Below are 27,637 nucleotides of genomic sequence, written 5' to 3'. Positions count from 1 at the left end.
AAGCTATTTATCACTGCATTGCATTCAATTGGAGCTGAATATAATTTTTTTTCAATTGGTCATTATTAAAAATTTTCAACAGTTTCTGTTCTACAGACTATCTTGCTTTCTGTTTTGCAGATACTCCGTCAGGCAACTGCTCTCACGACTGTTAGGTGTAACCCTTATCTCTGAACTCCTGATAGCTCATATACACTCATTTTAGCTAAAGCCTTAACCAACTGTAAAGAATATGGCTTAAATGAGTTAAGGAGCTGTCAGGAGCTCATAGATGAGGCCTACATCTACACCCATCAGAGCAGTTGCCTGATGAAGTCTCTGCAAAACAGAAAGCATCATAGTCTACAGACTCACTGAAAGAGATGGCTATAGAACAGAAACTGTTGAAAAATCAATTGAAAACAATGATTTTAGCCCAAAATGAGTAAAATGCAATGATGATAAAAAAAAAATTCCCCAAAGATGTTCGCAGCTTTTAAATCCATCACCACCACACATCAGTACCGGTGAATAAATCTATACTTAAAAGGGTTGTCCGGGTCCAGGGCTCAACCCGGATATAATCTATTCTTTTACTTCTATGAGTGGAGCGTCGGAGCCTTTCCTTTCTCCGATGCTCCCCCTCGCCTAGCAACGTCACCAGCACAGATAAGTGGTCTATAGCTCTGCCACAGGTTGTTTTGGAGGCGGGTATTTTACCATTTTTGAAGCCCGGTATGTCACTGGCTGTAAACAAACAGACATTGCGCTGAGCGATGCAGCGCACTGCAAGTGGGAGTATTGGAGCAAGGAAATGTAGTAAAAGCATAAAGAACAGCCTGCAGTGCAGACTCTGAAATCCAGATTATGTGAATTTGTGATGCAGAATTGTAGTGCATTTTCCCTAATGTACCAGTCGGAACCGAATCAGAGTTCGGTTTCAAGTTTTAAAGTGATTTTTTATTTATTTTTTCCAGTTTAAAAATCAACTACCGAAGTTATTCAATGAAGTCACGTGCAACTTCGCGAATACCTTACTTTGACTCATTGGAGCCCATACATTCTAATACTGTAGGGAGCTGGATCTCCGTACAGTATTATTCTTAAGTTTTGAACGAAGCGACTTCGGATGACGCATCCGAAGCGCACTTTGTTCAACACTCATACTCCCCTTCCCTGGAGCTTCCTTGCTTGGTTCCATGCCGGCATATGTATCGTGGCCTCCTGCAACAATGTCTCATCACATTTGACCGCTGGAGCCAATCAAAGGATGCGCTGGTCACATGGGACAAAACATCACAGAATTTCGGATGTACAAAGGCCGGCGGGAGACTAAGCGAGGGAGTCAGCGAAGGGAAAGAGTAGCATTCTCTTATATCATGGCTCGGTTGTTTTACGCAGGTGACGATTCGGTGTGAATTCTCTACTGCAGACTTCCCTGCAGAATTACTGCTGACTGTTTTCAATGACATCCAGCAGAATTGTGAATACAGCTCTGCACTCATTGTTAGCCCCATACAAAATGTAAAATGGTCGCTGGGAGCTCTGTCTGTGACTCAAGTCACCAGGAAAATTCTTAGAACTGTATGTGCCAGAATCCAAAATCAATCCTAAAAAAATGCAGTTCAATAGGAAAAGTCGGAGGGTGACCATTTTCATTTAACATTTTCACATAGGTGAGCATCGTTGCGATCATTTCGAATTGTCAGCGTCGTAATAATGATATAAATGACCTAAAAAACAGAACGTAACCACAACTTGGAACAATCATTAGCATTATTTAAAAGTAAGGTTATTCGAAAAACGCATCATTTGACAAACGCAGAATATGATTTTTTCCGCCCCGCCATAATCTAAAGAGCCATGTGTCGCTAGGAATGTACTTGTTCCATAAAGTGAAGGCCATGTAACCGTCTCCCACCCATGAGCTTATTTAAATAGTCCTTTTATACATAATCCTATTATGGAAATTATTGGATTTCTACTTCAGTGCAGAATGAAGCACACGACCGTTGTTTTGGTCTGCATCCGAGGAGGATTTTTAGTGGTTTGGATGCGGACCCATTCACTTCAGTGGGGCCGCAAAAGATGCGGACAGCACCTACACCCATAATTCTGAGAGTAAACAAGGGTCCTTTTACACAGATCGATCGGAAACCAAAAAACACTTGTACCCGATCACTGCCCCATGTAAACATGCTGCTGATCGCCTGACAAACAAGGTAAAACCCGCTTGTCAGATGATCACCAAAAACTAGTCAATTGTCGGCAGCACATCACCCTGCACAGAGGATGTGCTCCCAACAATAGGCAAACTGAAAGAGGAACAAATGATCATAGTAACGATCATTCTTCCCTAATTCAGTTTGCATTGGGCCATGTCAATCAAGTGCCGATGAAACTTTGTCATCAGTCGGCACTCGTTTGGGGCTAGAAATGCCCCATGTAAAAAGGACCCCAAGAGAGAAAAAAAAAAAAAAAAAGCATTGTGTTACCTTCTAATTTTTTCCCTGCACAGCGCCACCTCCAACCCCCAGGCGGTGTAAGGAACTGCAGTTGATTCATTTGCTTCAATAGGACTATGCTGCAGTTTCCTGTACAGCTGGAGTGTCACTCTGCAGTATTGGTGGGGGTCTCAAAGGTCAGACGCCCGATGGTCATAAAGTGCTGGTATATCCTAGCGACATTCCATCACTTTATAAGGCGAGAACTATATATAAACTTATTTTTTACACCGGCCAATCAGAAGTAATTCAGTAAACTTGTTTATAATATACTTTGCACGACATTGATGGAGACTCTAACCCCAAAAAATAAAAAAATTACTAGTAGGAAAAACAAATAAAAATATTCCTCCTGAGAGCAGCCGGCGGGGGGCAGATGCCGAGGCCTGTTCCCAGCAGTAGTCCGCATACAGTGAATGGTATCACCCTGCCCCGGGATGACCTGGCTCCTGGACGCTATTTCCAGAGCCTGGGATTATGGATAAATATACTTTAGCTCTTCTTAGTATTTAGCACCTCAAGTGGTTTTTAGAAAGCATTTTCTTTTTCCTGAGCAGAATGAAGCCTCTCATTTTACTTCCCCCCTCTGCAGCTCATAATATAAGTGAATGTGAGGCGACGCGTGCCGGGAAAAGCACATGGCCTGTGATCTAACGGCCAGTAATTCCTGTAGAAGGGTATGTTTCACGCCACTGATTTTTGGCACAGGTTTTGTCGCTGAAAACCGCGTCGAATCTGCACTGAAACCGCCTCTCACTGTATTCAAGGGGAGGCAGCACCGCAGTTTATGCAGCCGAGGATTTTTGACACGTGGTTTTTCACAAGTGGTTGGGCCAGTTACCGTGTAGACAACTCGGAAAGCCGTGGCGGGATGGAGCCAGACCGAGTGCGGGACCGCACAGGTCAAAACAAAAACCGGTGACAGAAACCGTGGAGGTATCGGCAGTGAGATTTTGACACTTGTCACCCCAAATGATCACTTGAAATTCGAGGGTTTTCTATCCTTACACAAAGACAAAATTTGACATTTTCAAAAGAGTCTTTCTCCACTTGGATGGCCCAATATAAACTTTTGGGGTCATTTCTCAAACTGGTATAAAGTAGAACTGCCTTAGTTGTCCATCGCAACCAATGAGTTTCCACCTTTTATTTTGGCAGCATCTTTGGATAATGAAAGGTAAAATCTGATTGGTTGCTATGGGCAACTAAGCCAGTTCTACCTGGACCTTCATTATAAACTGCAAGTAATTTATTCGCAAATTCTAGCAGGAATAATAAAAGAATGGCAGAACATAGAGTCATAAGAATAGATGCTTCAGAACTTTTATTACAAGGCTGTTTACTAAAACAGACATGTCCGGAGAGGCGACGGGTCCTCTTTATGGGTAAATTCACAATGATGTAAAAATTGAAAATCACTTCCATTTAAGAGAGCGGGGATATTTTGGCAGCAGACACGTGGCTTTCTGCAAGCCGCATTCATAAAAAAAATGGGAGAGATCAAGATAGATTTCTGCAACAAATCTGCCTCATGTGAATATACCCTAAGGGCGCCTTCACACGCGGCAGATTTTGTGGCAGAAAATTCTGCGACTGAAAATCAGTTCTATTCACCTCAATGGAGCAGAAATCTATGTGTTTACTGCCCCATTCAAATGAATGGAATGAATTTTCTGTCACAAAACCTGTCCTCAATGGTGGAACGTCCAATAATAGGCAAAGGCCTGATATCACACATGTAGGAATTCGGCTTCCCCTCAAACGGTTGAGGAATTTTCCCCCGCTGTGAACAAACACAATTCCACTGCCTTCTACGACAGATGACAAGAGGAGCACAATCACTTCCTCTCCTGTCCCCTCCGACAACAGGCCAGGGGGCCCTGGGGGGATTATTTTGCATTGCAGGAGCTATACATATGTAAACCAGACACATCAGGAATTACTGGGCAGGAAAAAAACTAAACCTCAAGTGCTTTGTGTACATCGCCCAGCAGCATCCCACCAACACATTACAACCATCATGTGGACACCTCAACTTTCACAAAGAGACCCGGCTATCAGTCACAGATACGATCCCAATACACATGAGGTCATCCCGCAATACAATAAGGGCATTGATGCTCCTCTGGGAAGCTAAAAGCCACAGAAAAAAAAAAAAAAAAAAAAAAAGGAACAGAGCTGTTGTTTTCAGTACAAGGCCTCCATCCAAAGCAGCAGAGCACAGAATGGAGGTCACGACTTGGCTTCATCAAGACTTGGACTCTTTCTAATCACTAAAGGGTGCAGCCAAAGGCTAAGTCCTGGAAACCAGAGGCGATAAAACAAAAGAAGAATGTTTCCTCTAATAACTATAAAATCTCCAGTAAATATTAACCTATAGAGACAAGACCATCGGCCGAACAGTCACGATCTTGTCTTTTAACCTGGCTGATCAAATCTTCGGCAAACAGAAGTCTGCTGTCACCCATTGCATCAACGGACAGAGGATAGATCGCATTAAGGCCGCATGGTCTGGGAAACCTGTGGCTGCAAATAACGTTACACTTCGGTTATGATTTCTTTCGTTAATGAGATTTTGAAACTAATTTGTATGATTTGTAAGCACACAACCAAAGTGTAATGAGACGAAGCAAGTCTCGCGTTATCTGCCGCAAGATTTTCAAGGCCTTAGCGGAGAGCATACATTTTAGCGCTCTACGGAGGAGATACTGTAAACGAAGCAATCCGAACCCGATTCGCTCATGCCTACCAACATGGTTAAGAATCACCATAGCCATTAACGTCATGAAAGACTTGAACCTAGCAATCTATCTGAATCTACGCCTGGGGCCGATGTGACATTGGTGGGGGAGACTCAGGATGTAAAATGTTTTAATGCATGATGGGCTCCGATATGTTCCGGACAGGAATATATTGACAAAAGTCTCAGCTTTTAATCTGCTTGTATGACTAGCTAGTATAGTCAGTGGCATATCAGTTTGGTGCATTTTTTTCTGTGATTGAGATAATTATATTTTCATCCGCACAATGCTCCGTTTTGTGTAGGATGCCTTTGTGGTTCATGTGAACCGTGCCAGCATCCTCCATTGTACGCATTTTTTGCTGGGGCTGGTCGTTTGCTGCGGTCCACATGTGGTGGGACTGCTCCCCCAATGAGAAATACGCTACAGTGTTTGGGGTTTGAGCAGTTCCCCCATATTTGCCACTATATTTCTGTGATTTTGTTTCAATTCTCAATGGAATTGTATAATACATATAATAGCTATATTAATATATAATAGTAAAAACAGATCTAAGGCTCAGTTCACATCACCGTTTTGTTTTCTGTTCTTCTGATCCGTCATTAGAACAGGAAAAAAAATAAAACACACGGATCCTATATTTTCCCATATAAAACAGATCTCAGACACAAATGGCTAAAACGGATGCAAAATGTACATAACCGAGCATACTGTAGATGCTTAAAATACAAGACCCATCTTTTTGTTGTTGTTGTGCTCTGTTCTTCTGACGGATCAGAAGAACTGAAAATGAAACTGATGTGAACCCGGCCTAAATGGGACAATGCGATAATGATTAGCCCTCAATCCTACCTCCGAGGCCACCATTGTTGGGGAGGAGGCCATGCTGGTATAGCTCTTTAAAGGGATTGTCTCACTATAGCATTCATCGTGTAGAGAAAGTTAATACAAGGCACTTACTAATGTATTGTAATTGTCCATATTGCCTCCTTTGCTGGCTTGATTCATTTTTCCCATCACATTCTAAACTACTAGTTTCGATGGATACGACCACCCTGCAATCCATCAGTGGTGGCCACGCTTGCAAACTATAGGAAAAAGCACTAGACTATGTGCAGTCCCACAGTTCTGGCCACCAGAGAGGCCGGCGTTTTTTCCTATAGAGTGCAAGCACGACTACCACTGATGGACTGCATAGTGGTTGTAACCATGGAAACGAGCAGTGCATAATGTGATAGAAAAATGAATACAGCCAGCAAAGGAAGCAATGTGGACAATCACAATACAGTAGTAAGTGCCTTGTATTAACGTCCTCTACATAATAAATGCCATTTGCTGAAGTGACACAACCCCCTTAAGGGCCATAAAAATTACCAAGAGAACAAACAATAGCGTATGAAGTATCTGAGCGCTTCCCTATGATGTGGTCAGGTTGAATGTATTAAGAACATTTAGGATGTGGTTTGTGTGTGCACTTAGCAACAAGCTGGGTAACGAGACTTATAGCTGAAACTTCAGACGTCTCACCCGCTACCTAATATAGACCGAGTGCTAGGACGGACTCGTGCACGCACATCCTTCATGCAGGCAAGTCATGGAGCCTGGCAGCAGCTAAATTTACAAGGCTCCATAGCGATCTGTCAGAGGCACCATCTCCATAAACACCTCAACTACGGATTTGTGTAAACCTCGATGATGGGGATCCTCAGGAAGACCAGTTCTGCTGGGTGAGAAGCAGTATCACAGCTCCCACATGGGTAGCTATCCTCAATACCTAGAATTCGGAATGGAAACCTGCCTAGTAAAAGGTAGATTCACACCCTATTATAGCTTCTGAAAATACACCAGCTCCAGATGTTACCTAAAGTCTACGGGAATCATGAAATACAGGAGACACAGGCATTTTTTCAATAATGGATTTTTTTTGGGTTTTTTGTTGCCTCACAAATTTTTTTTTTTTTTTTTTATGCAGAATGTTGAAGCTATTCCTTTTTTTTTTTTAAAGGCATTTCCCCATGAAAAAGAAAAAATAAATAAAAAATTCACACATCTGCTGTAAAAAAATAAAAAAAATAATTGCAGTTTTTTGCTCTCCACAAAACACGGACACTGGCCATGGTTGCTCTGCATTTTGCCCGTTCTGTATTTTGTCCATAAAATACTGAAATGGCTATATCAGTTTTAACACCGCTCTCTTGAGATTTCACCATATCCAGCATAGCCGGATACTAATGGGATCCGGATAGTTTCCGGCAGGAGTGCCAGGTTTTGCCTGGCACTCGCGTCGGAAACAGTCCTAAACCTTGACGGATCCCATTATGGTAAATAAAAATCCAGGAGGAGACAGCCCTATTCAGCTATGCCGATACGGTAAAATCCAGCAGGCTGTTCCTCTGCCGGATTTAAAAAGGCAGATGTGAAATGAGCCCAAGTCTCAACAATCAGTATTATTGGGTCTACACAGGTTTCAGCCTCTGCATGTGTATCTATAAAAGAAGCATGTATCCATTCACTGACAGCAAACAGAAATCTTGTAAATTGTGCTAAATTATATTAGAAAGTTACACAGCGTTTAATCTATTTTTACGCCCCCTAGAGTTAGCAAAGTGAAACGCACGTCGGGGTTGGTTTGGTCACTCCTGGCCTCTGGTCTGTATTGCTCTCTTATGCTATTTTTTGCACTTATTTCTCAATTGATGATGGTTTTGTCCTTAACAGGGTATGCGGGATAGTATTCCAACTTATCAAGTTAATTCCTGTTGGGACTTCTCTCTGCAAGGCTATAGTAGCTACTGGGATGGCTACTTATGGGACTTGTGCAATATTTTTGTAGCTAGATGGGTACATAGGTGCACTATGCTATATTTGGTGGTTCTATTTTTACATGTAAAACCAGAAAACAGTCTTGCAGCCCAAAGGTTTCCCCTTCAGATAAGTGCAGTAACTTCCATCTGAACATGCCCTAAGGCCCCTTGCAGACGAGCTTTCCTCCTGCAGCGAGTCCGCAACGCATCTTCCGGCCTGACCTCCCAGCACTAATAAACCAGGCACAATAAGGGCTAGCTCAACTGAATGTAATAAGGTTTACTTTGCGTTTACTTTTATATATTCCTAGTCCACAGATGCAAGGCCCTTTTACAAATCATTTATAGACTTAATGATAGTTCACAGCCCTTCCAGACCTCAGAGCTATACACTTAAAAAAGACCTGCAAAGTTTACAAAGCTGCCCACTCTATAATTTTAGCCATTAAACCCTCACGCTGCTGTTAACCCCATGAGCTGCACCCACAAACTGTACTGATGTCTTTAAAATAAATGAATGAAACCCCAGAGAGTAGAAGAGTTGCCTGGTCCCATTAAAGACAATGCATTAAAGGAGCTGTGCCAAGATACAAACAAACCCCTTATTAACAGGATAAGGGAATCGGTGGGGGTTCTACTGCTTGGACCCCCACAGATCACAAGAATGGGGTCCCATGCTCTACATGAAGAATACCACTACATCTGGCCATTACATGACTTGTATTCCAATCATCAGCTTTCTCCGCTGCAGGCTTCATTTCTGTCATTTTTCTTTAATCTCAGCTCCAGAATGGTTGGAGACTAGCTGCTATGATGTCTCCCATACACAACACACAGAAGAAGAGATCTTGCTCCCCTATCTCTATGTAGCACACCCAAAGAAGCAACAGCAGCATGGCAAATGGTATACATCAGTACTGAGCAGTGTAGCTGTGAATCCAGCACTGGGGCGAAAACAAAACTTACTAGGGCAATCAGTAGCGTTTCGCTGTGTCTATATCTTCTTGCAGCACCAATTTCCCCCAAAAAAATCCTAAGGTGTCCTGTGGTATCTGGCCCCAATACAATAGCAGTACATTGTTTAAAGGATTTGTTTCTATGATGGCATTTTACTCATTCGAGGCTAAAAATCGTTTTATTTCTTTTCAATTGGTCTTTATTAAAAACAATCTTCAAATATTTTGTCCTATAGGACTAAATTTCAGTCTATCTGCAGAGTATCAGGTTGCTGCTCTGAAAGCTGAATGTATAGACCTTCTCTCTGACCTCCTAACAGCTCAAACACCCATTTAAACTATATTCCTTAAAGTGTGGTAAGAATTTAACTATACTGGGTGTTTATGAGCTGTCAGGAGTTCAGAGATAAGTGAAACATCTAGCCTTCAAACCAGCAACCTGATGGGCAAGATACTATGCAGATGGACTTAAACCTTACCCTGTAGGACAAAAACTGTTGACTTTTTTTATTTATTTATAAAAACCAATGGAGAAAATGTGTGTGTGTGGGGGGGGGAAGGGGTGCCCAAAATAAGTAAAATGCAATCATTAAAAAATGGCCCTGAAGGTGTTCATAGCCTTTAAACTATTTCCTGCGACTGTGTTGGCAGCAGACACCACATGAAACCTTAGGAGGTCTTTTTGGAGTCTGTACCTTGACAGCTCAGGTGTTTTGGTAGCATGAGGGGGACCTACACAATATTAGGCAGGTGGTTTTATAGTTGTGGTTTATGTGTACAAGGACACAAGAAGTAGAAATCGCTCAACAGCAATTTACAGTGTTAAAAGGGGTTGTGCCATTGAATCGGGGGGCACGGGACCCCTGTTTTAATTATTACTCAGGGTCCCAGCGGTGGAATCTCAGCAATCAAACGCTTATCACCTAGCTTGTGAATGGCCAATTGTCCCACCATGCGAAACAACCTGTTTAACCACTTCAGCCCCGCTAGCTGAAACCCCCTTCATGACCAGAGCACTTTTTACACTTCTGCACTACACTACTTTCACCGTTTATTGCTCGGTCATGCAACTTACCACCCAAATGAATTTTACCTCCTTTTCTTCTCACTAATAGAGCTTTCATTTGGTGGTATTTCATTGCTGCTGACATTTTGACATTTTTTGTTATTAATCGAAATTTAACGTTTTTTTTGCAAAAAAATGACTTTTTTCACTTTCAGCTGTAAAATTTTGCAAAAAAAACGACATCCATATATAAATTTTTCGCTAAATTTATTGTTCTACATGTCTTTGATAAAAAAAAAAAAATGTTTGGGCAAAAATTATAGCGTTTACAAACTATGGTACAAAAATGTGAATTTCTGCTTTTTGAAGCAGCTCTGACTTTCTGAGCACCTGTCATGTTTCCTGAGGTTCTACAATGCCCAAACAGTAGAAAAACCCCACAAATGACCCCATTTCGGAAAGTAGAGACCCTAAGGTATTCGCTGATGGGCATAGTGAGTTCATAGAACTTTTTATTTTTTGTCATAAGTTGCGGAAAATGATGATTTTTTTATTTTATTTTATTTTTTCTTACAAAGTCTCATATTCCAATAACTTGCAACAAAAAATAAAAAATTCTAGGAACGCGCCATGCCCCTCACGGAATACCTTGGGGTGTCTTCTTTCCAAAATGGGGTCACTTGTGGGGTAGTTATACTGCCCTGGCAATTTAGGGGCCCAAATGTGTAAGAAGTACCTTGCAATCAAAATCTGTAAAAAATGGCCTGCGAAATCCGAAAGGTGCTCTTTGGAATATGTGCCCCTTTGCCCACCTAGGCTGCAATAAAGTGTCACACATCTGGTATCGCCGTACTCAGGAGAAGTTGGGGAATGTGTTTTGGGGTGTCATTTTACATATACCCATGCTGAGTGAGAGAAATATCTTGGCAAAAGACAACTTTTCCAATTTTCTTATACAAAGTTGGCATTTGACCAAGATATTTCTCTCACCCAGCATGGTTATATGTAAAATGACACCCCAAAACACATTCCCCAACTTCTCCTGAGTACGGCGATACCAGATGTGTGACACTTTATTGCAGCCTAGGTGGGCAAAGGGGCAGATATTCCAAAGAGCACATTTCGGATTTCGCAGGCCATTTTTTACAGATTTTGATTGCAAGGTACTTCTTACACATTTGGGCCCCTAAATTGCCAGGGCAGTATAACTACCCCACAAGTGACCCCATTTTGGAAAGAAGACACCCCAAGGTATTCCGTGAGGGGCATGGCGAGTTCCTAGAATTTTTATTTTTTTTGGCACAAGTTAGCGGAAATTGATTTTTTTTGCATTTTCTCACAAAGTCTCCCTTTCCGCTAACTTGGGACAAAAATTTCAATCTTTCATGGACTCAATATGCCTCTCACGGAATACCTTGGGGTGTCTTCTTTCCGAAATGGGGTCACATGTGGGGTATTTATACTGCCCTGGCTTTTTAGGGGCCCTAAAGCGCGAGAAGAAGTCTGGAATATAAATGTCTAAAAATGATTACGCATTTGGATTCCGTGAGGGGTATAGTGAGTTCATGTGAGATTTTATTTTTTGACACAAGTTAGTGGAATATGAGACTCAGTAAGAAAAAACAAAAACAAACACAAACAAAAAATTTCCGCTAACTTGGGTCAATAAAAATGTCTGATTGGAGCCTTACAGGAGGTGATCAATGACAGGGGGGTGATCAGGGAGTTTTTATGGGGTGATCACCCACTTGTCATTGATCACCCCCCTGTAAGGCTCCATTCAGACGTCCGTATGCGTTTTGCGGATCCGATCCATGTATCCGTGGATCCGTAAAATTCATACGGACGTCTGAATGGATCCTTACAGGGGGGTGATCAATGACAGGGGGGTGATCAGGGAGTCTATATGGGGTGATCAGTGGTTCACAAAGGGTTAATAAGTGACAGGGGGGGGGGTGTAGTGTAGTGTTTGGTGCTACTTTACACAGCTACCTGTGTCCTCTGGTGGTCGATCCTAACAAAAGGGACCACCAGAGGACCAGGTAGCAGGTATATTAGACGCTGTTATCAAAACAGCGTCTAAAATACCTGTTAGGGGTTAAAAAAAAAAAAATCAGATCTCCAGCCTGCCAGCGAGCGATCGCTGCTGGCACGCTGGAGATCCACTCGCTTACCTTCCGTTCCTGTGAGCGCCCGCGTCTGTGTGCGCGCGTTCACAGGAAATCCCGTCCCCCTGAATGGGTGGTTAAAGGGGTTGTTTAGTGGGGTAATTTTTTTGACCAGGATAGGCCATAAATATCAGATTGGAGGGGGTCCAACTACCAGCACTCATGCGATCGCTGCATCCTCTTCAAAATTACCCGTACACCTCCTCCCTTGTAGGGGCAGTGCAGTGTAATGCCCACTGCTCGTCCCATTCATTTGTTGCCAGACAGAATTAGGCCTCATGCACGTAGCCGTTGCCAGTGTCCAAAATCATATGCAAATGAGCATACCGGCCGTGTGCTCTCCGCATCACAAATGCAGACCCATTCACTTGAATGGATCCGCAATCGGGAGCTGCGGTGTGGAACGGAGGCACGGAACCCCAAGGAAGCACTATGGAGTGCTTCTGTGGCGTTTCAGTCCATGCTGCCACACCGCAAAAAAATAGAACACATTCTATTTTTTTTGCGGTGCGGACGGATCACGGACCCATTTAAGTTGAATGGGTCTCGATCCGTCCCGGCCGCCACATGGACGTTACCCGTGCATTGGGGACCGCAAATTGCGATCCCCAATGTAGGGAATGGCCGCACAACAGCTGTGTGCATGGGGTCTTAGAGCCATTTGTTCTAATTGAGGGGTGATATCTTAAAGTGAATCCATCCCCCATATTTGCTGTGATAGACTGCAAGTGTATAATGACTTTAATAAGCCTTCATATACCATTCCTACCCCCACCCCAGTTCTTCCAGTCACTGGGCGGACCAGCAATATAAAAATAAAAATATGAAAACTGGAAAAAACACTTTCCTATAATAATGGCGTAAATATCATGGGCACAATCATCAGGAAAAAAAAAATTTGAATAAGACGTCATGCACAAATTTTTTATCCATGTGCCATCCGAAATTCTGTTTGGGCGGATAGCACAATGACTCATTTCTATGGGGGCTGTGCCACATCCAAATTTTTTGCGGATACATGTGGCCACTCTCACTCCACAAATTGTAGAACAGGGATAAGCAACCTTGGGCACTCCAGCTGCTGTGAAACTACAACCCCCAGCATGCACACTTACTCTCATAGAAGGGAAAGGAGGATTCTGGGAGTTGTCATTTTAGAACAGCTGGAGAGTCGGAGGTTGCTGATCCCTGTTATAGAACATGTTCTGTTCTTGTCCGTTTTTGAGAATAGTCATTTCTACTGATGGTGGTCAGAAAAATGCCGAATGCAGATCCGTGGTTTGCGGAATGAAATCTAGACACAGTGGTGAGCATGATGCCTAATACTCTGGGATTTGTTCTGATCCCGTCATCTTAGGTCAGCACTGCAGTGGTACAAGCATCTTGGCATCAACCCATCAGAGATTTCCATTAAAGTGGTGCATCGGGCTGCAGATGCCCAGAGTTTACCATCGGATGTGTACACGGCACTGTGCAGAAGGAGAAGCTATAACCAGCACAGTATAGCATCACATGCACAGAAGTAGGACAAAGACCAATGGGCCAAACAGTGAACTCCTCTGACCACACATTATGCAAAAACACAAAGGGGGCACCAGATAGACCCCTCACATACTAGAGACCCCATCCATGACACGTCTCATCTGACACACGCTGGGACCTGCACAGAAATTCTATGCTGTCCTTAAGGCTGGCCTGTTTCCCACAGTGATCCCTCCCAGGACATAGGGAAAACAGACTGCAAGCCCCACAGCAGGCAGGGACGGAGGCGAGTGTTTACAGCAGGGATCAGCAACCTCCGGCTCTCCAGCTGTTCTGAAACTACAACTCCCAGAATCCTTCTTTCACTTCTATGAGAGTTAGCCAAGTAAAGTGTGCATGCTGTGATTTCTCAGCAGCTGAAGGTTGCTGATCCCTGGCATATGGCATCACTTTTATTTGGAAAAAAGGCGAAAATGGTTTCTGTCAAAAGCACAGGCATGAAAATCTATTAAAGGGGCTGTACCAAGTTTTAAAGAGCACCTGTCAGCGGGTAAGGTTGATCCTGGTGACTACAATGATAACTGTCCTGTGCAAATTGGTTGCATTAGTGCAGCAAGGGCGGGGCCAGCACCAGAAAGCTGAGGTGCACTGAGGGGCGGGGCCAGCACCAGAAAGCTGAGGTGCACTGAGGGGCGGGGCCAGCACCAGAAAGCTGAGGTGCACTGAGGGGCGGGGCCAGCACCAGAAAGCTGAGGTGCATTGAGGGGCGGGGCCAGCACCAGAAAGCTGAGGTGCACTGAGGGGCGGGGCCAGCACCAGAAAGCTGAGGTGCACTGAGGGGCGGGGCCAGCACCAGAAAGCTGAGGTGCACTGAGGGGCGGGGCCAGCACCAGAAAGCTGGGGTGCACTGAGGGGCGGGGCCAGCACCAGAAAGCTGAGGAGCACCAAGGCGTGGGGCCAGCACCAGAAAGCTGAGGGACGGGGTCAACAACAGAAAGTTTTGGAGCTGAGGTGCACTAAGAGGCGGGGCCAGCACTAGAGCTAAGGAGCTGTGGTGCACTGAGGGATGGGGCCAGCAACAAAAAGCTGAGGTGCACTGAGGGGGCGGGGCCAGCACCAGAAAGCTGAGGTGCACTAAGAGGCGGGGCCAGCACTAGAGAGCTAAGGAGCTGTGGTGCACTGAGGGGCTAGGATAGACCCTCTAATATCTAACCCCCAACCTTGTTCTAAAGAAATACTGCAGGAGCGGTCAGCAAATTCTACAAAAATGGCGCAATTCACACAAATGCCATTGTCTGGCTTGTACCACTCCCTCATGGTTAAGGGGTGGGGCTCAAAAGTGATACACCAGCCAGAATAATAAAGTCCACACAAGAAATGATCCTTAGTCGTATACAAATGTAAAATATAAGTTTCCTTAATAAATATATATTTTTTTTTATTTTTTGCGTCGCCTTCTCCTTGACCTAACTACACATTTTATCTGACATTCTATCTGCTTCTGGGAAAGCTGGGTGGCAGTAAATATGGGCAGTAGACACCTGCTCTCATAGCAGTTGTTACCCAACTTTCCTTCCTGAAAAGCAACAATCCCTATTAAATGGGTTGTCAGGCCTCAAGCACAGGACATATGTATTTTCCAGGACGAACATGCGGCTATGCTGCCAGCACACAGATGACTTCATTTTGTGCAGCCCCATAGAAATGCCTGGGTCCAAGACTGAGCCACAAAAAAAAATAAGATCTGACATGGATCGAAAACACAATCATGTGCATGAGGCCACATAGACAGGAACCGTCGTAAAATAACGTATAATCCTACCGCTTTGATCCTCTCCTCCGGGCTGCACTTGTTTGGCTGCAGCAGTGACGTACCTATATACACCATAGGATCGCTGCAGCCAATCAGAAGTCAGGTGTCATATACCGGTAAGGCCAGTGACAACCTGTAGCGTGTCATCACTGGAGCCAAGAAGATGACATCATGGCTGCAGTGGTAGGGATGACGTTTTGGTATTTTTATGACATTCCAGCCTACAGGGAGCTTTCCTTTTTAAACTCAGAAAACCCCTTTAAAGGGAACCTGTCACCGGGATATTGTGTATAGAGCTGAGGACATGGGCTGCTAGATGGCCGCTAGCACATCCGCAATACCCAGTCCCCATAGCTCTGTGTGCTTTTATTGTGTAAAAAAACAATTTGATACATATGCAAATTAACCTGAGATGAGTCCTGTCCCTGAGATGAGCCCAGCACAGCCCCGCATCCTCAGAATCTCCTCCTTGCTCTCCGACGTCAGAAAGCTAGAGCACCGTAATCTCGCGATGAGCGAGCTAGCGCATGCACAGATCGTTCCCGGAGGCTGATGCCAGCACAGAAAAGGAACACTATGACAACACTGCGCATGCGCTAGCACGCACATCACGAGATTACGGCGCTCTAGCTTTCTGACGTCGGGGAGCAAGGAGGAGATTCTGAGGATGAGAGGCGGTGCTGGGCTCCTTCACGCTGGACTCATCTCAGGTTAATTTGCATATGTATCGGCTTTTTACACAATAAAAGCACACAGAGCTATGGGGACTGGGTATTGCGGATGTGCTAGCGGCCATCTAGCAGCCCATGTCCTCAGCTCTATACCCAAAATCCCGGTGACATCTAATGAGTAAGCTGGGTGACAACCCCTGGAAGAGCTGGAAACACGCCCTGGTTGTCACTCAGCTTTCCAAGAAGCAGATAGACATGGGAAATTTATAAAAACACTTTGTTTTCTGATGTTTGAGGGGTTTTTTTTGTAAATATTTTAACATTCCCTCTATGGATTTCAGCAGAGCAACAAGAGAAATGTTCAGGGTTGTCCATAAATCAATAGAATCAGCAGTGAGAGGGAGAAGGAGCACACAGGGGGTTAGTACACACATTGCATGCAAAGCAGGAGCCCTATAGACAAGCCAGGTGACAGGATCCCCGCCCGTATTAAAGGGACATGCACGGCACATAGAAGGCGTTACATACCAAGCACCACACACACTACGTCCAGGACTACGAAGGGGATCCTCGTTTTGTCAAACATTTTGCTGGATTTGCCGTCAGCCGCCAGCAGAGAGACAAGTGCCGGTCACTGCAGCAGTCTCATGTGTGACAGTCCAACTACAGGTGCTTAGAGTCCAGGTGGGAGTGACGGTGACACCGCAGGCGAGGACGGGGTTGTCAGACTACAGACGGCCAGCGTGCCCGGGACTCCCGTCTGTCTGACTGCACGGGGAGGCTGTGGCGGCGTAATGTTGATGGGACTGACTCCTAAGGGAATCACGTGACGTAGGCGGCTGCGATTAGCCAATTGCATCGCTGGTGGGCAGCGACGGAGGCGTGGCTGAATAGCTACGGTGGTAAAGGATTTAATGGACCTATCCTGGTCCGCCACGTCACGACGGGCGTGGTCGGGTGAAAACTACTGTCCTAAAGACAGAGCAGGGCGACGAAAAGCTGCGCTAGGGGGAGCGCGAGGTCACGGCTGCTGTGTGTGTGTCTTAGAGCCGAGGAGGGGTCGGGGTCGGGGTCGGCAAAAGTTACCTCAGGCGTCTTACAGTGACGTCATAACTGTGCTGCGAGGGCGCCGCATGTTCTCACGTGGGTGCGGAGCGTGTTACTAAGCGCTTAGGAACGTGCATTATCAAGGAGATGTCAAAGCTCTGAAGGGCGGTAACTGTTAGGATAGGGCACAACTACACTGCAACATGTGTGGTGTGACATTTTTTATAATGATAGTCTATGGTGTCGGGCTGCGACGCGATAATTCCAGAAAAATCCATTTTGGATGGTTTTTTTGCGACTCATGTCGTCACAGCACGTCGCATGTTGCAGTGCAACACCATAGACTATCATAAAAATTGTCGTGCAACAAATGTCATTGTGTAGCCCTAGCCTTAGAGCTCTTTCACAGGAGCGGATCCCGTGCGGGTAATCCGGTGCGTGAAACAGAGCCAAGCCCCGCCCCGGACAGCAGAGACACGGAGCACTAACATGACTGATAACGCTCCGTGCCTCTCTGTGATCTTTTTACTACAAAATGATGGTGAGATAAAATTGTCACCGTGATTTTATAGCAAAAAGATCACAGAGAGGCACGGAGCGTTATCAGTCATGTTAGTGCTCCGTGTCTCTGCGGTCCGGGACGGGGCTTGGCACTTTTTCACACAGCAGATTACCTGCATGGGATCTGCGCCTGTCTACTTTTACATTTGCGATTTCCCTTTCCACTATTGAGATCCATCATAGGATCTCCATACCGGAGGAAAACGCTTCAGTTTTGTCCCTATTCATTGTCAATGGTGACAAAACTGAAGTAAAGGGAACAGCGTGCACCAGAATGCATTCAGTTCCATTTCATTGCGTTCCCCTTCAGTCTCGGAGAATAAAAGGAGTGGCAGGATAGGGGGAATGGGCCCTGTGTTGTGGGGTCCCAGCAGTCAGATCCCCTCTGATTAGTTGATAGGGGATAAGTTTTAGTTACCAGAATACCCCTTTACCAAATAAGCCGCTTTCTAAGGGTACCTTCACACAACATCTGTGTGCCTTCAGCATCCATATGTCCGTTCAGCATTGGATAGAACATGTCCTTGCTTGCTGATGGCAAATAAGGCTACTTTCACGCTTGCGTTGTTTTCCGGTGTTGAGATACGGAAGAAGATCTCAATACCGGAAAAGGTAAAAAGTCCTGATATATACGGAAGAGGTCATGGACAAGGTTTTCCACTTTTTACTATTGATGACCAATCCTCAGAATAGGTCATCATTATCAGATCGGCTGAGGTCCGACTCCCGCCACCCCTGCCGATCAGCTGTTTGAAGAAAAAGCAGTGGTTGTACAAGCACTGGCTTCTCTGCTTCGTTTTAATGCTGGCCGCAGCAATTGGAGCGCTGAGCAGGTGTAATTACAAGTATGGCGTCCCCATTCACTTCTATGGGACAGCTCTGTCCAAGTGAATACTACAGAGCCATCCCATAGCATTGAATGGGGACGCCATAGTTGTAATTACACCTGCTCACCTCTGCAATTGCTGCGGCCAGCAGGGAAACAGAGCAGAGAAGGCAGTTGTACGACCACTGTTGTGCGGGGGTGTTGGGAGTCGGACCCCCGCTGATCTGATATTGATGACCTATTCTGAGGATTGGTCATCAATAGTAAAATGTGGACAACCTTGTCCATGACCTCTGCTGAGCACTGTCTTCACTCTGCTCCCCCATTTGCACTGCCCTCCAGTGCTTAATATGGTCACTTATGGAGGGGCACATGACCAGACCCATCCATCTGCACCCTCCTGAAAAATAGAGAGTGCTGATCGTCAGGTCTGGTCATATGCCCTCCTACTCTGTGAGTCCCGATAGGATTACCAGCACGTCTCAGGTGTGCTGAAATGTATTTTAATTTTTTTATATATATGCTCTTCTTTGTACTGTTTCCAACTCCAAGGCATTCTTTCTATGAATCAGTGCCCAGAACTAAGCTATATATTTCAGATAAGGCCGCACCAAAAACATTGTCAAGTGGTAATATGAAGTCCCTGTCCTGCAAGTCTATGCCTTGTTTAATCCACAACAATATTCTACTGGCCTTAGAAGCAAACAATTGACAATTGAACATACATTGACATCTTGAAAATTGAATTCAAATTTAATCCAGCTGTTGCTTCGTCAGCATGAAGACGACCATTAGACCTGAGCCGCCTGTGTGCAGGTCCGCGTCCACAGCTCCCAGTGATTCCACACCTTCTGCTTCATCGCTCGCCTATCGCCACAGGACTTTGAACTGGTCGAGATGTCAAGACTTGCGCGTCAATTGGATTCAAGTGAGGGAGAGGTGCGCAGAATCAACCTCACTCTCTCTTCCCAGATTACATCTTGCTCCAATGGCAGGACAGAAGTTGAGACGGTTGGAGATGGGCTGGGCGCAGCGGTTGACCAGGGCATCTTTCGTGTCTTGTGGTGCTCTTAGCGTACCACATCGCCTGCAGATACTGCCTTCATGACCGTTGGTCCTATTTAGTAGCGCTCATCCGCTCACTCCGCCAGACTATGTCTTCACATGCTCGGGATAGACAAATCCCCCTGTTTTTTTTGATTGAAACGTCTTTATTACAATCAGTCGTTATACATACATACGTTAGTACTGTGTCGCAGCACAGGCCACAAATCAGTACATAATAAATTACACGTATTCGTCTTTGCGAGCATGGCATTGTTATGTAAAGCACAGGTTACCCTACACTATACATCGCAATGAATGCTACACTAGCATACCTATTCAATCACAAAACCTCCCAACAAAAGCATTTAGACAGTGATGAGGGAAGAGGAAGTGGGAAGGAGGGGGTAGGGAGGGGGAATCACATGCCCAAAGTTTTATTGAGAGGACAAATACACACGGGGGGAGAGGGGGGAAGGAGAGGGGTTTAGTCCTCTTCTTCTTCGTCAACGTCCGAGATGTTGTAGTCCCGCAACAGACTATGGATAAGTCTGCGGCAGTCCAGGACGGACTTGTTCTCCCTCCTGAGGATGAGCCGGTTCCTAGCAAACCAAATAGCGTCCTTAAAACAGTTCATAAGGCGCCAGGCCTCCTGGATGGCTCCAACAGTATGAATCCCAGGAAATAGTCCATACAGCACCGAAGTGCATTGCAGGCTGTTCCTGGGCACAGAGTCTTTGAGTTCATGTTCCAGGGCGTCCAACAGGCGCTGTGCAAAGGGGCACTCCCAAAACAGGTGGTAAGATGTTTCCTCCACGAAAGGGCACCTGGGGCAGTACCCAGTTTTGCACAGATTGCGGGCATGCATGAATGACCGGATGGGCAGTCCGCCCTGAATGGCCATCCATGACAAGTCCTTATGCCCGTTGGTCAACCTGTTTGACGACACATTAGTCCAAACTGTCTCTACGGTGTCGTCCTGGATCCCTGGAATTGACTCCACCACGTCCTTTGCTCTGATGAGCTTGTGGATAGTTTTTGGCTTCCACAAGTCGGGTTTGAGGCCCTCCAGTTGGTGTTCCCTCACAAACCTGACGACGTCCCCGTAGAACCAGGGAGCGTGCCAGTTGTAAGGGATAGAGCTGTCCCACTTGTCCCAGCCCATGCCCCTCCAGAGAGGCAGGAGGAAAAAACGGGACATAGCCTTGCCCGCAGAGCCGTTAGCTGTTCTCAGAGTCCGACGAACGCTGTCACAAACAAAGGCGATCCGCAGTAAAGTGGGCAGGTCCGGTATGCCCTTTCCGCCCTTGCGGGGCTCTTTGTACATGATGGCTCGTTTCACTCTGTCCATCTTAGATCCCCAGATGAAGCGAAAGACTGTCCTGGTGATGGCCCTGGAAACGGTGGCAAGAGGGGGCCATGCCTGTGCGGTGTACTGGAGCACAGGCAAAACTTCGTTGCGCAGGACGAGTGCTTTCCCTTCAATCGTGAGTTGTCTAAGGCTCCACAGTCCGATTCTTTGGTTGACTTTGGCCAAGCGTTCATCCCAAGACTTGAGGGCTGCGCCTTCCTTCCCGAACCAGACTCCAAGGATTTTGATGAAGTTTGGTTTGATGGTAAATGGGAAGGGGGCAGAAGAGGCCAGTTGCCAGTCCCCGAAGAGCATGGCTTCTGACTTGCCGCAGTTGACTTTGGCCCCTGAAGCTTGTCCGAACTCCTCGCAGGTCTGGACGAGTGCAGTCACCGAACGCCGGTCAGCGCAGAAGACGGTCACATCATCCATGTACAGCGAGCACTTGACCTCGTAGTGTCCAGGTCCTGGTGCGGTGATCCCTCTGATCTCTCCATTCTGCCGGATAGACTCCGCGAAGGATTCTATAACACAAACAAAAAGGAGAGGTGAGAGAGGGCAGCCTTGTCTGACCCCGGAGCGAACCGAGAAGGGGTCAGTCTTCCAGCCGTTCACCAGCACCGTGCTGCAAATGTCAAAATACATCAGGTCAACAAAAGAACAGAACCTCCTGCCTAGACCTAGCCTGCGCAGCGCCTTGCCCATAAACTCATGAGAGACCCGGTCGAATGCCTTCTCCTGGTCCAGGCTGACCAGGGCGGCATGAACACGGCGGTCCTGGATGTAGTGCACCGTGTCTCTCACAAGAGCGAGGCTGTCTGCGATCCTGCGGCCGGGGATGCCGCAGGTCTGGTCCGGGTGGACGATTCCGCCGATGACGACCTTCAGCCGGTTGGCAAGTACCTTGGCGAGGATCTTGTAGTCCACGTTCAGGAGAGAGATGGGACGCCAGTTTTTCAGGTCACATCTCTCCCCCTTCCGCTTATACAGGATCGTGATCATTCCTTCCCTCAAGGATGGGGGCATTGTACCCTCCACCACCATCTCCTCATAGAGTTCCAACAGGTCCGGACAAATCAGGTCCCCCAGCGCTACATAGAGCTCCGCTGGGAGGCCGTCACTGCCCGGGGTCCTGCCGGACCTAAAGGATCTAGCGGCAGAGAGCACCTCACCCACCGTCAGAGGGTCATCCATGGCCTCCGCACCTGCCGGATCAAGATGGTTAGTGATACCTGACAGGAATTTATCGGCGGCCTTCTGGTCGGTGTTCCTCAGGGAGTAGAGGTCGCTGTAGTAGTCTGTGACGACTCCCATTACTTCCTCCTTCCCCGAACGCATGTTGCCGTCTTTGTCTCGAAGTTCGTTCAGGGGCGTGTGGCCGGCGTGGAGTTTCCTGAAAAAGAACGAGTTGCACTTCTCATCCTTATCCAGGTTTTCTACTTTGGAACGGAAGACGATTAGCTTGGATTCCTCCTCAAAGTGCCTTTTCAGGTTCTTTTTGGCCCCCTCCAGCTCCTCTCTAACGCTCCAGCCGCACCGGTGAAGGTCTTGCAGGGACCGCAGCTCACGCTGCAGCGCTCTGAAGGCCCTCTTCTTCTCACACGCCTGGTGTTGTTGCTTGTCCTGAAAGAAACAACGAAACTGGACTTTAACATACTCCCACCAGTCACTAGTCTGTTTGAACAAGCGTTTGACACTCCGCCAGGCTATGTAGACCTCTCTAAGTTCCGCAAGCACATCCTCGCGATTCAGCAGGGCGCAGTTCAGTTTCCAGGACCCTCGGCCGGGGGGGAACCCCGTGCCCAGGGTGCACTGGACCCGAACGGCCCTGTGATCGGAGAAGAAGCAAGGGACCATAGAGTGTCCACACTGCCTGACTGCCCGAGAGGTAAACACAAAGTCGATCCGAGAACGAAGTGAGCCATTGGGTCGGCTCCACGTGTAATTAATGGAGCCTTTCCCCATGGATCCCACAACGTCCTGCAGACGCGCCTCGGTCACCATCTCAATAAGCAGTTTGGAAGTGACATCAAGCTTGCTTGACGTCCCGGAGCTGCGTCCGTCCTCCTCGATCGGGCAGTTGAAATCCCCGGCCATCACTACGGTCCTAGTGGTGGCAAGTTGCAGTCGGAGGGCCTGGAAGAGCTCCAGTCGCTCACCCTTGTCAGGGGAGGCGTACACGTTGATGAGCCTAATCGGCTCTCCCGCCCAGGAGCCGTCTACGACAAGTAGTCTGCCGCAGACGAGCTCCTGGACGGAGTCAAGTGTGAACGCGTTTCCCCTGAGGAGGATGGCAACCCCGGCCGACTTACAGTCGCCACCACCGGACCAGTAAGAGGGGCCGTGGGACCACTCCCTGGCCAGGTGGTTGTGTGACCTAGAGGGGGGCAAAGAACACTCCTGCAACATGAACACGTCGGCAACCTGTGCAGTAAGAAAGGTTAGTACCGTCTGACGTCTGAACCTGTCCCTGATGCTCCTAACATTGATGGTAAAAAGGTTAAAATTCGCCATCATGTGAGAGAAAGAAAGAGGTTAGCGGAAACGATACATCTTAGTTACCACTCCGGTCGTCCGGCGGCTTCTCGGTCTCTTGTCCGCTGTCAGGGGGTCTCCCCTGCAACAGCGCAAAGTTGGCTACGATCTCCTCTAGGGTTATCTGTAGCCGTATCGGGTCGGCGGTTGCTCCGTTGGCCACTATGTCCTCCACCTCGGTCTCATCGAGGCTAACGGGGGGGTGGAGGGTTTGCTCTTGGGGGTCCTCGTTGGTGGCCACCGGTTCTTCCATCTGCTGCTCTGTTTCCTCTTTGTCGGGTGAGGCCCCGTCCTCTACCTCGACCATCTTCTTTTTGGAGTGGTCAGCGATGGGGCTGTCCCTCTCCTTTCTCTTCCCTTTCCTGACCTCTGGGGAGACAAGAGGGGGAAAATCCTCCAAAGAGAGGGCTACAGCAGCTGGAGGAGGGATTAGTGCTGCTGCAGTGATGACTATGGGGCGGGTTGGGCTTGGGGCGGTGGGGGGTGCCACTGAGGTAATGGGCAGTTGGATAAGGGAATCCTCAGTGGTGGTGACGACGGGGCGGGAGGGAGGCCGGGAGAGGGGAGGGGTGGGAGCGTGGCCTAGGGCCGGTGTCTGCTTACCCTCCTTCTGTTTGGACTCCTTCACTTTGGGTCTTGTTGCTGCCGGAGGTGCGGCTGCGGTGGGTTTCCCGCTGGCCGGTGCTCCAGCTGCGACCGCTGCGTTCTCTTTGTGGGCAGTCTTTATAGATGTGTGAAGCCAGTCCGCACAGGTTGCATGCCGTCTTCTTAGGGCAGTCCCGGGTTTCGTGCCCTGCCACGCGACAGATCCAGCAGGCCGCTTCCTTACAGTCACTCAGCCTATGCCCCTTCTTGCCACATTTCCTGCAGGTCTGCGGCATGTCGGTGTAATAGATGAGTGCTTGGGAGTTGCCTAGCGAGAAGGTCGGGGGCAGGTGTTGCACTCCGTCCGGGTCTGTGGGGTCCCTGTTCAGACGGACGATGACTGACCACTTGCCGGTCCAGAAGCCGTTTCCATCGAGGATGTGGGTGGGGTCCCTCATCACGGTGCAGAAACGCTTCAGGTAGGTCACGATATCCTTGCCTGGGATGTGTGGGTTCCGCATGGCGACGGTTACTCTCCTTTCTTCTCTCTGCACTGGGCAGCTGCCCACAAAGCGTCGAAACGGGGAGTCCGGCTGTGCGGCTTTCACCATCTCCCAGTACCTCTTGCAGATGGCCACGGAAGCGAAGGTTATCCAGAACACCCCAGCGAAGAGGGAGTGGATGCTCGTCACCTCCGGCTTGGCGAATCCCTGCTCCAGGACCATCTTCTTGCCAAACACATCCTGGCTCAGATCCGGCGCTCTCCCGTCCACTTCCTTCAGCTTCAGGACGACCGTCTGCCTCATCCAGGGCTCCAGGGGAGGGGAGCCTGGACCGGGCTTCTGGGCATCCTGTTGCTTCGGAGGGGCGGTCGCCACCGGGTCCGCAGCCGATGAAGTGGAGGCTGAAGGGTCCTGGAGGGTCTCTGCCGTGGCCTTCCTTCCTTCTTTGGTCTTCTTGGTCTTCTTCTTGGGAGGGATGGAGGTTGAGGCAGAGGCCATGGCTTCTTCCTTCTTCCTGCCTTCGTCTCCCAGGAACGTCTTCTTGCTGGGCGGAGCTTCTTCCGGGGAAGGGCGGAGCTTCTTCCGGGGGGGAAGGGCGGAGCTTCTTCCGGGGGAGGGCTTCGCCGAGCCTCTTTTCCTCTTCGGGGTTCCCCGAGGCCGGAGTCCTCAGGCTGGAGTCTTCAGTCCTCGTCGTCGGGGTTCCTCGTCGAGTCTTCGCAAAGTCTTCTCCTGAATCGCAGTCGGAGAAGTTCTTCCAGGCGTCGTATTCGGGCTGTCGAGATCCAAGTAAGCACTGTCTAACGTCGTACACCAAGACTATTAAGCCACAGGCCAAGAGGAGGTCGGGGACCAGAGCACTCTTGTTCCCTGGGGAATAGCCCTACACCCAATAGCAGCAGTGAGCTGAAGCTGAATTTAATCAACGATGCTCAAAGGCAGAGTGCAGGGGGTACCCACAAGGACCTGGGCCGGCAAGAAAAGGCAGACTGATAAGAACAGATACTACACTTGATCTTAGCCAAAAGGCCGAGAACAAATCCCCCTGTTACCAAAGGTCAATGACCCGATGGCTACTCTCAACCTGGTTTAGCCAGCCTGTCGAAGCTGTTGCCCGAGGTGTGGCCGCTGCACATGTTACAGCTGCTAGGAGCCACAGGTGAGAGCTGAGTGTCAGGTGGGGACCAAAGGTGTACGAGCTGCCCTGAAAATAGCACAACATGCCCTCCACCAGAGGCACTACCCCTCCGTAGACACCCCTAAAGCTCCAGCACCACCCCTAACAATGCCCAGCTAGTTTATAGCATCTCCCATCAGCTAGTTACATAGACACTTCCCTATCACTGCCCCTGTTGCTGGTTTGACACGACCATGGACATAACATCACAGGAAATAAAGAACTGCATGGACACGGTCATGTGACCACAGCCCAAAATGGAAGATAGGAGGAAAGGTAAAAGGGATACATTAATATATTACAGCTATCTTCATAAATGATTTGCATGTTGATGCAATTTGGAAAACTTGTTTAAAAGAGAGCCTGTCACTAGGAAACTCACTGTCAAACCAGGCAAAATGACCTGTGTAAAGTTGGCACCCCATGTTCTTAAATTTGACCGCAAAAAATAAAAATTGTGCCGCAAAAATGAACGTTTGTGCCAGTTCGGTTCCTGAGATATTGCGCGTTAGATTTTTATAAAGCCCCGCCCATTTTTTCACCCCATGTTCTTAAATTTCAAAAAGAAATACACCATTCGTTTGTGCTGCAAAAATGAACGTTTGCGCCGCTTTGGTTTCTGAGATATTGCGCGCTTGATTTGCTGAAACCCCGCCCACTTTCCACCCCATGTTTTTACATTTCAAAAAGAAATACACTATTCGTTTGTGCCGCAAAAATTAACGTTTGCGCCGCTTTGGTTTCCGAGATATTCCGCGCTTGATTTGCTGAAACCCCGCCCACTTTCCACCCTATATTTTTAAATTTACTCCTTCTTTCCAGTATAGGGGACCACTGGCCAGGGACGATCCAGGCGCCTCCAGTTTCCGGGTACTCCGGCCTGCTCTTTCCCGGTCAGAAGAAAAAATCAGGTCCTTGAGGACTGCCTCATAGAACTGAAGGAATGTCCCTGTGTTGCCAGCACTCTGGGACAGCACAAAAGAGTTGTACAAGGCAACCTGCAACAAGCAGAACGCAACTTTTTTGTACCATGCCCGGGTTTTGCGCATGGCTTTATATGGCTTGAGGACTTGATCAGATAGATCAACTCCTCTAATATACAAATTGCAGTCGACGATGCAATCGGGCTTGAGGACCGTTGCTGCGGTACCTCGCACAGGGACCAGCAACAGGTTTCCACTGGTAAGGGCATGGGTCGCACCCCTGGGGATAGGTACCTGGAGGCGGTGGGTAGGAAGGCTCCGTTGATTTTTCTGCACGGTCCCACAAGCAGGCGTGGATCTGGCGGCAAGGCACTGGAACAAAGGGGATACTGGTATAAAAGTTATCCACGTACTGGTGGTAACCCTTATCTAGCATTGGGTGCATAAGGTCCCACACAAGTTTCCCGCTAACACCCAGAGTGGGGGGACATTCTGGGGGTTGAATGCGGGAATCTCGCCCCTCATACACACAAAACTTGTACTGTAAGTGTACCCTGAGGTACTCTCACAAAGTTTGTACAGCTTCATGCCATACCTCCCCTGCTTAGAGGGAACATAGTGGCGGAAAATGAGTCCCCCCTTGAAAGCAATGAGAGACTCCTCAACCGCGACCTCTCTTCCAGGTACATAGGCCTGCACAAATTTGGCCCCAAAGTGATCGATGACCGGCCTGATTTTGTACAGGCAGTTATAGGCAGGATCACCTTTGGGGGGGGGGGGGGACATGCTGCATTATCTGCATAATGCAGGCATTTCCGGATGGCCTCAAACCGGGTACGTGTCATGGCCGTACTGTAAAGTGGGGTCTGGTAGAGGACGTCCCCACTCCAGTAATGCCTGACACTAGGTTTCTTGACTAGGCCCATATGCAGCACGAGGCCCCAAAATGTCCTCATCTTGGCTG

General features: G+C 47.7%; 1 protein-coding gene and 1 pseudogene across 2 annotated transcripts in view; both read right to left on the bottom strand.

Annotated features, from left to right (window-relative positions):
- PLPP1 (phospholipid phosphatase 1) overlaps positions 1-16,924 on the bottom strand; it is an 80,273-nt gene extending 63,349 nt beyond the window's left edge. For both annotated transcript variants that reach the window (XM_044276230.1, XM_044276231.1), the window contains exon 1: positions 16,653-16,924. In XM_044276230.1, the coding sequence (XP_044132165.1) occupies positions 16,653-16,710 (58 nt within the window). In that variant the 5' untranslated portion in view covers positions 16,711-16,924. The remainder of the gene's footprint in view (positions 1-16,652) is intronic.
- Positions 16,925-25,412: 8,488 nt separating this feature from the next.
- Positions 25,413-25,614, bottom strand: LOC122925212 (annotated as a pseudogene).
- Between the last annotated feature and the right edge of the window lie 2,023 nt (positions 25,615-27,637).

The sequence above is a fragment of the Bufo gargarizans genome, chromosome 1 (assembly GCF_014858855.1).
Source record: "Bufo gargarizans isolate SCDJY-AF-19 chromosome 1, ASM1485885v1, whole genome shotgun sequence".
Taxonomy (NCBI): Eukaryota; Metazoa; Chordata; class Amphibia; order Anura; family Bufonidae; genus Bufo; species Bufo gargarizans.
Note: the sequence above shows the minus strand (reverse complement) of the source record. Positions and strands in the feature narration are given on the sequence as shown.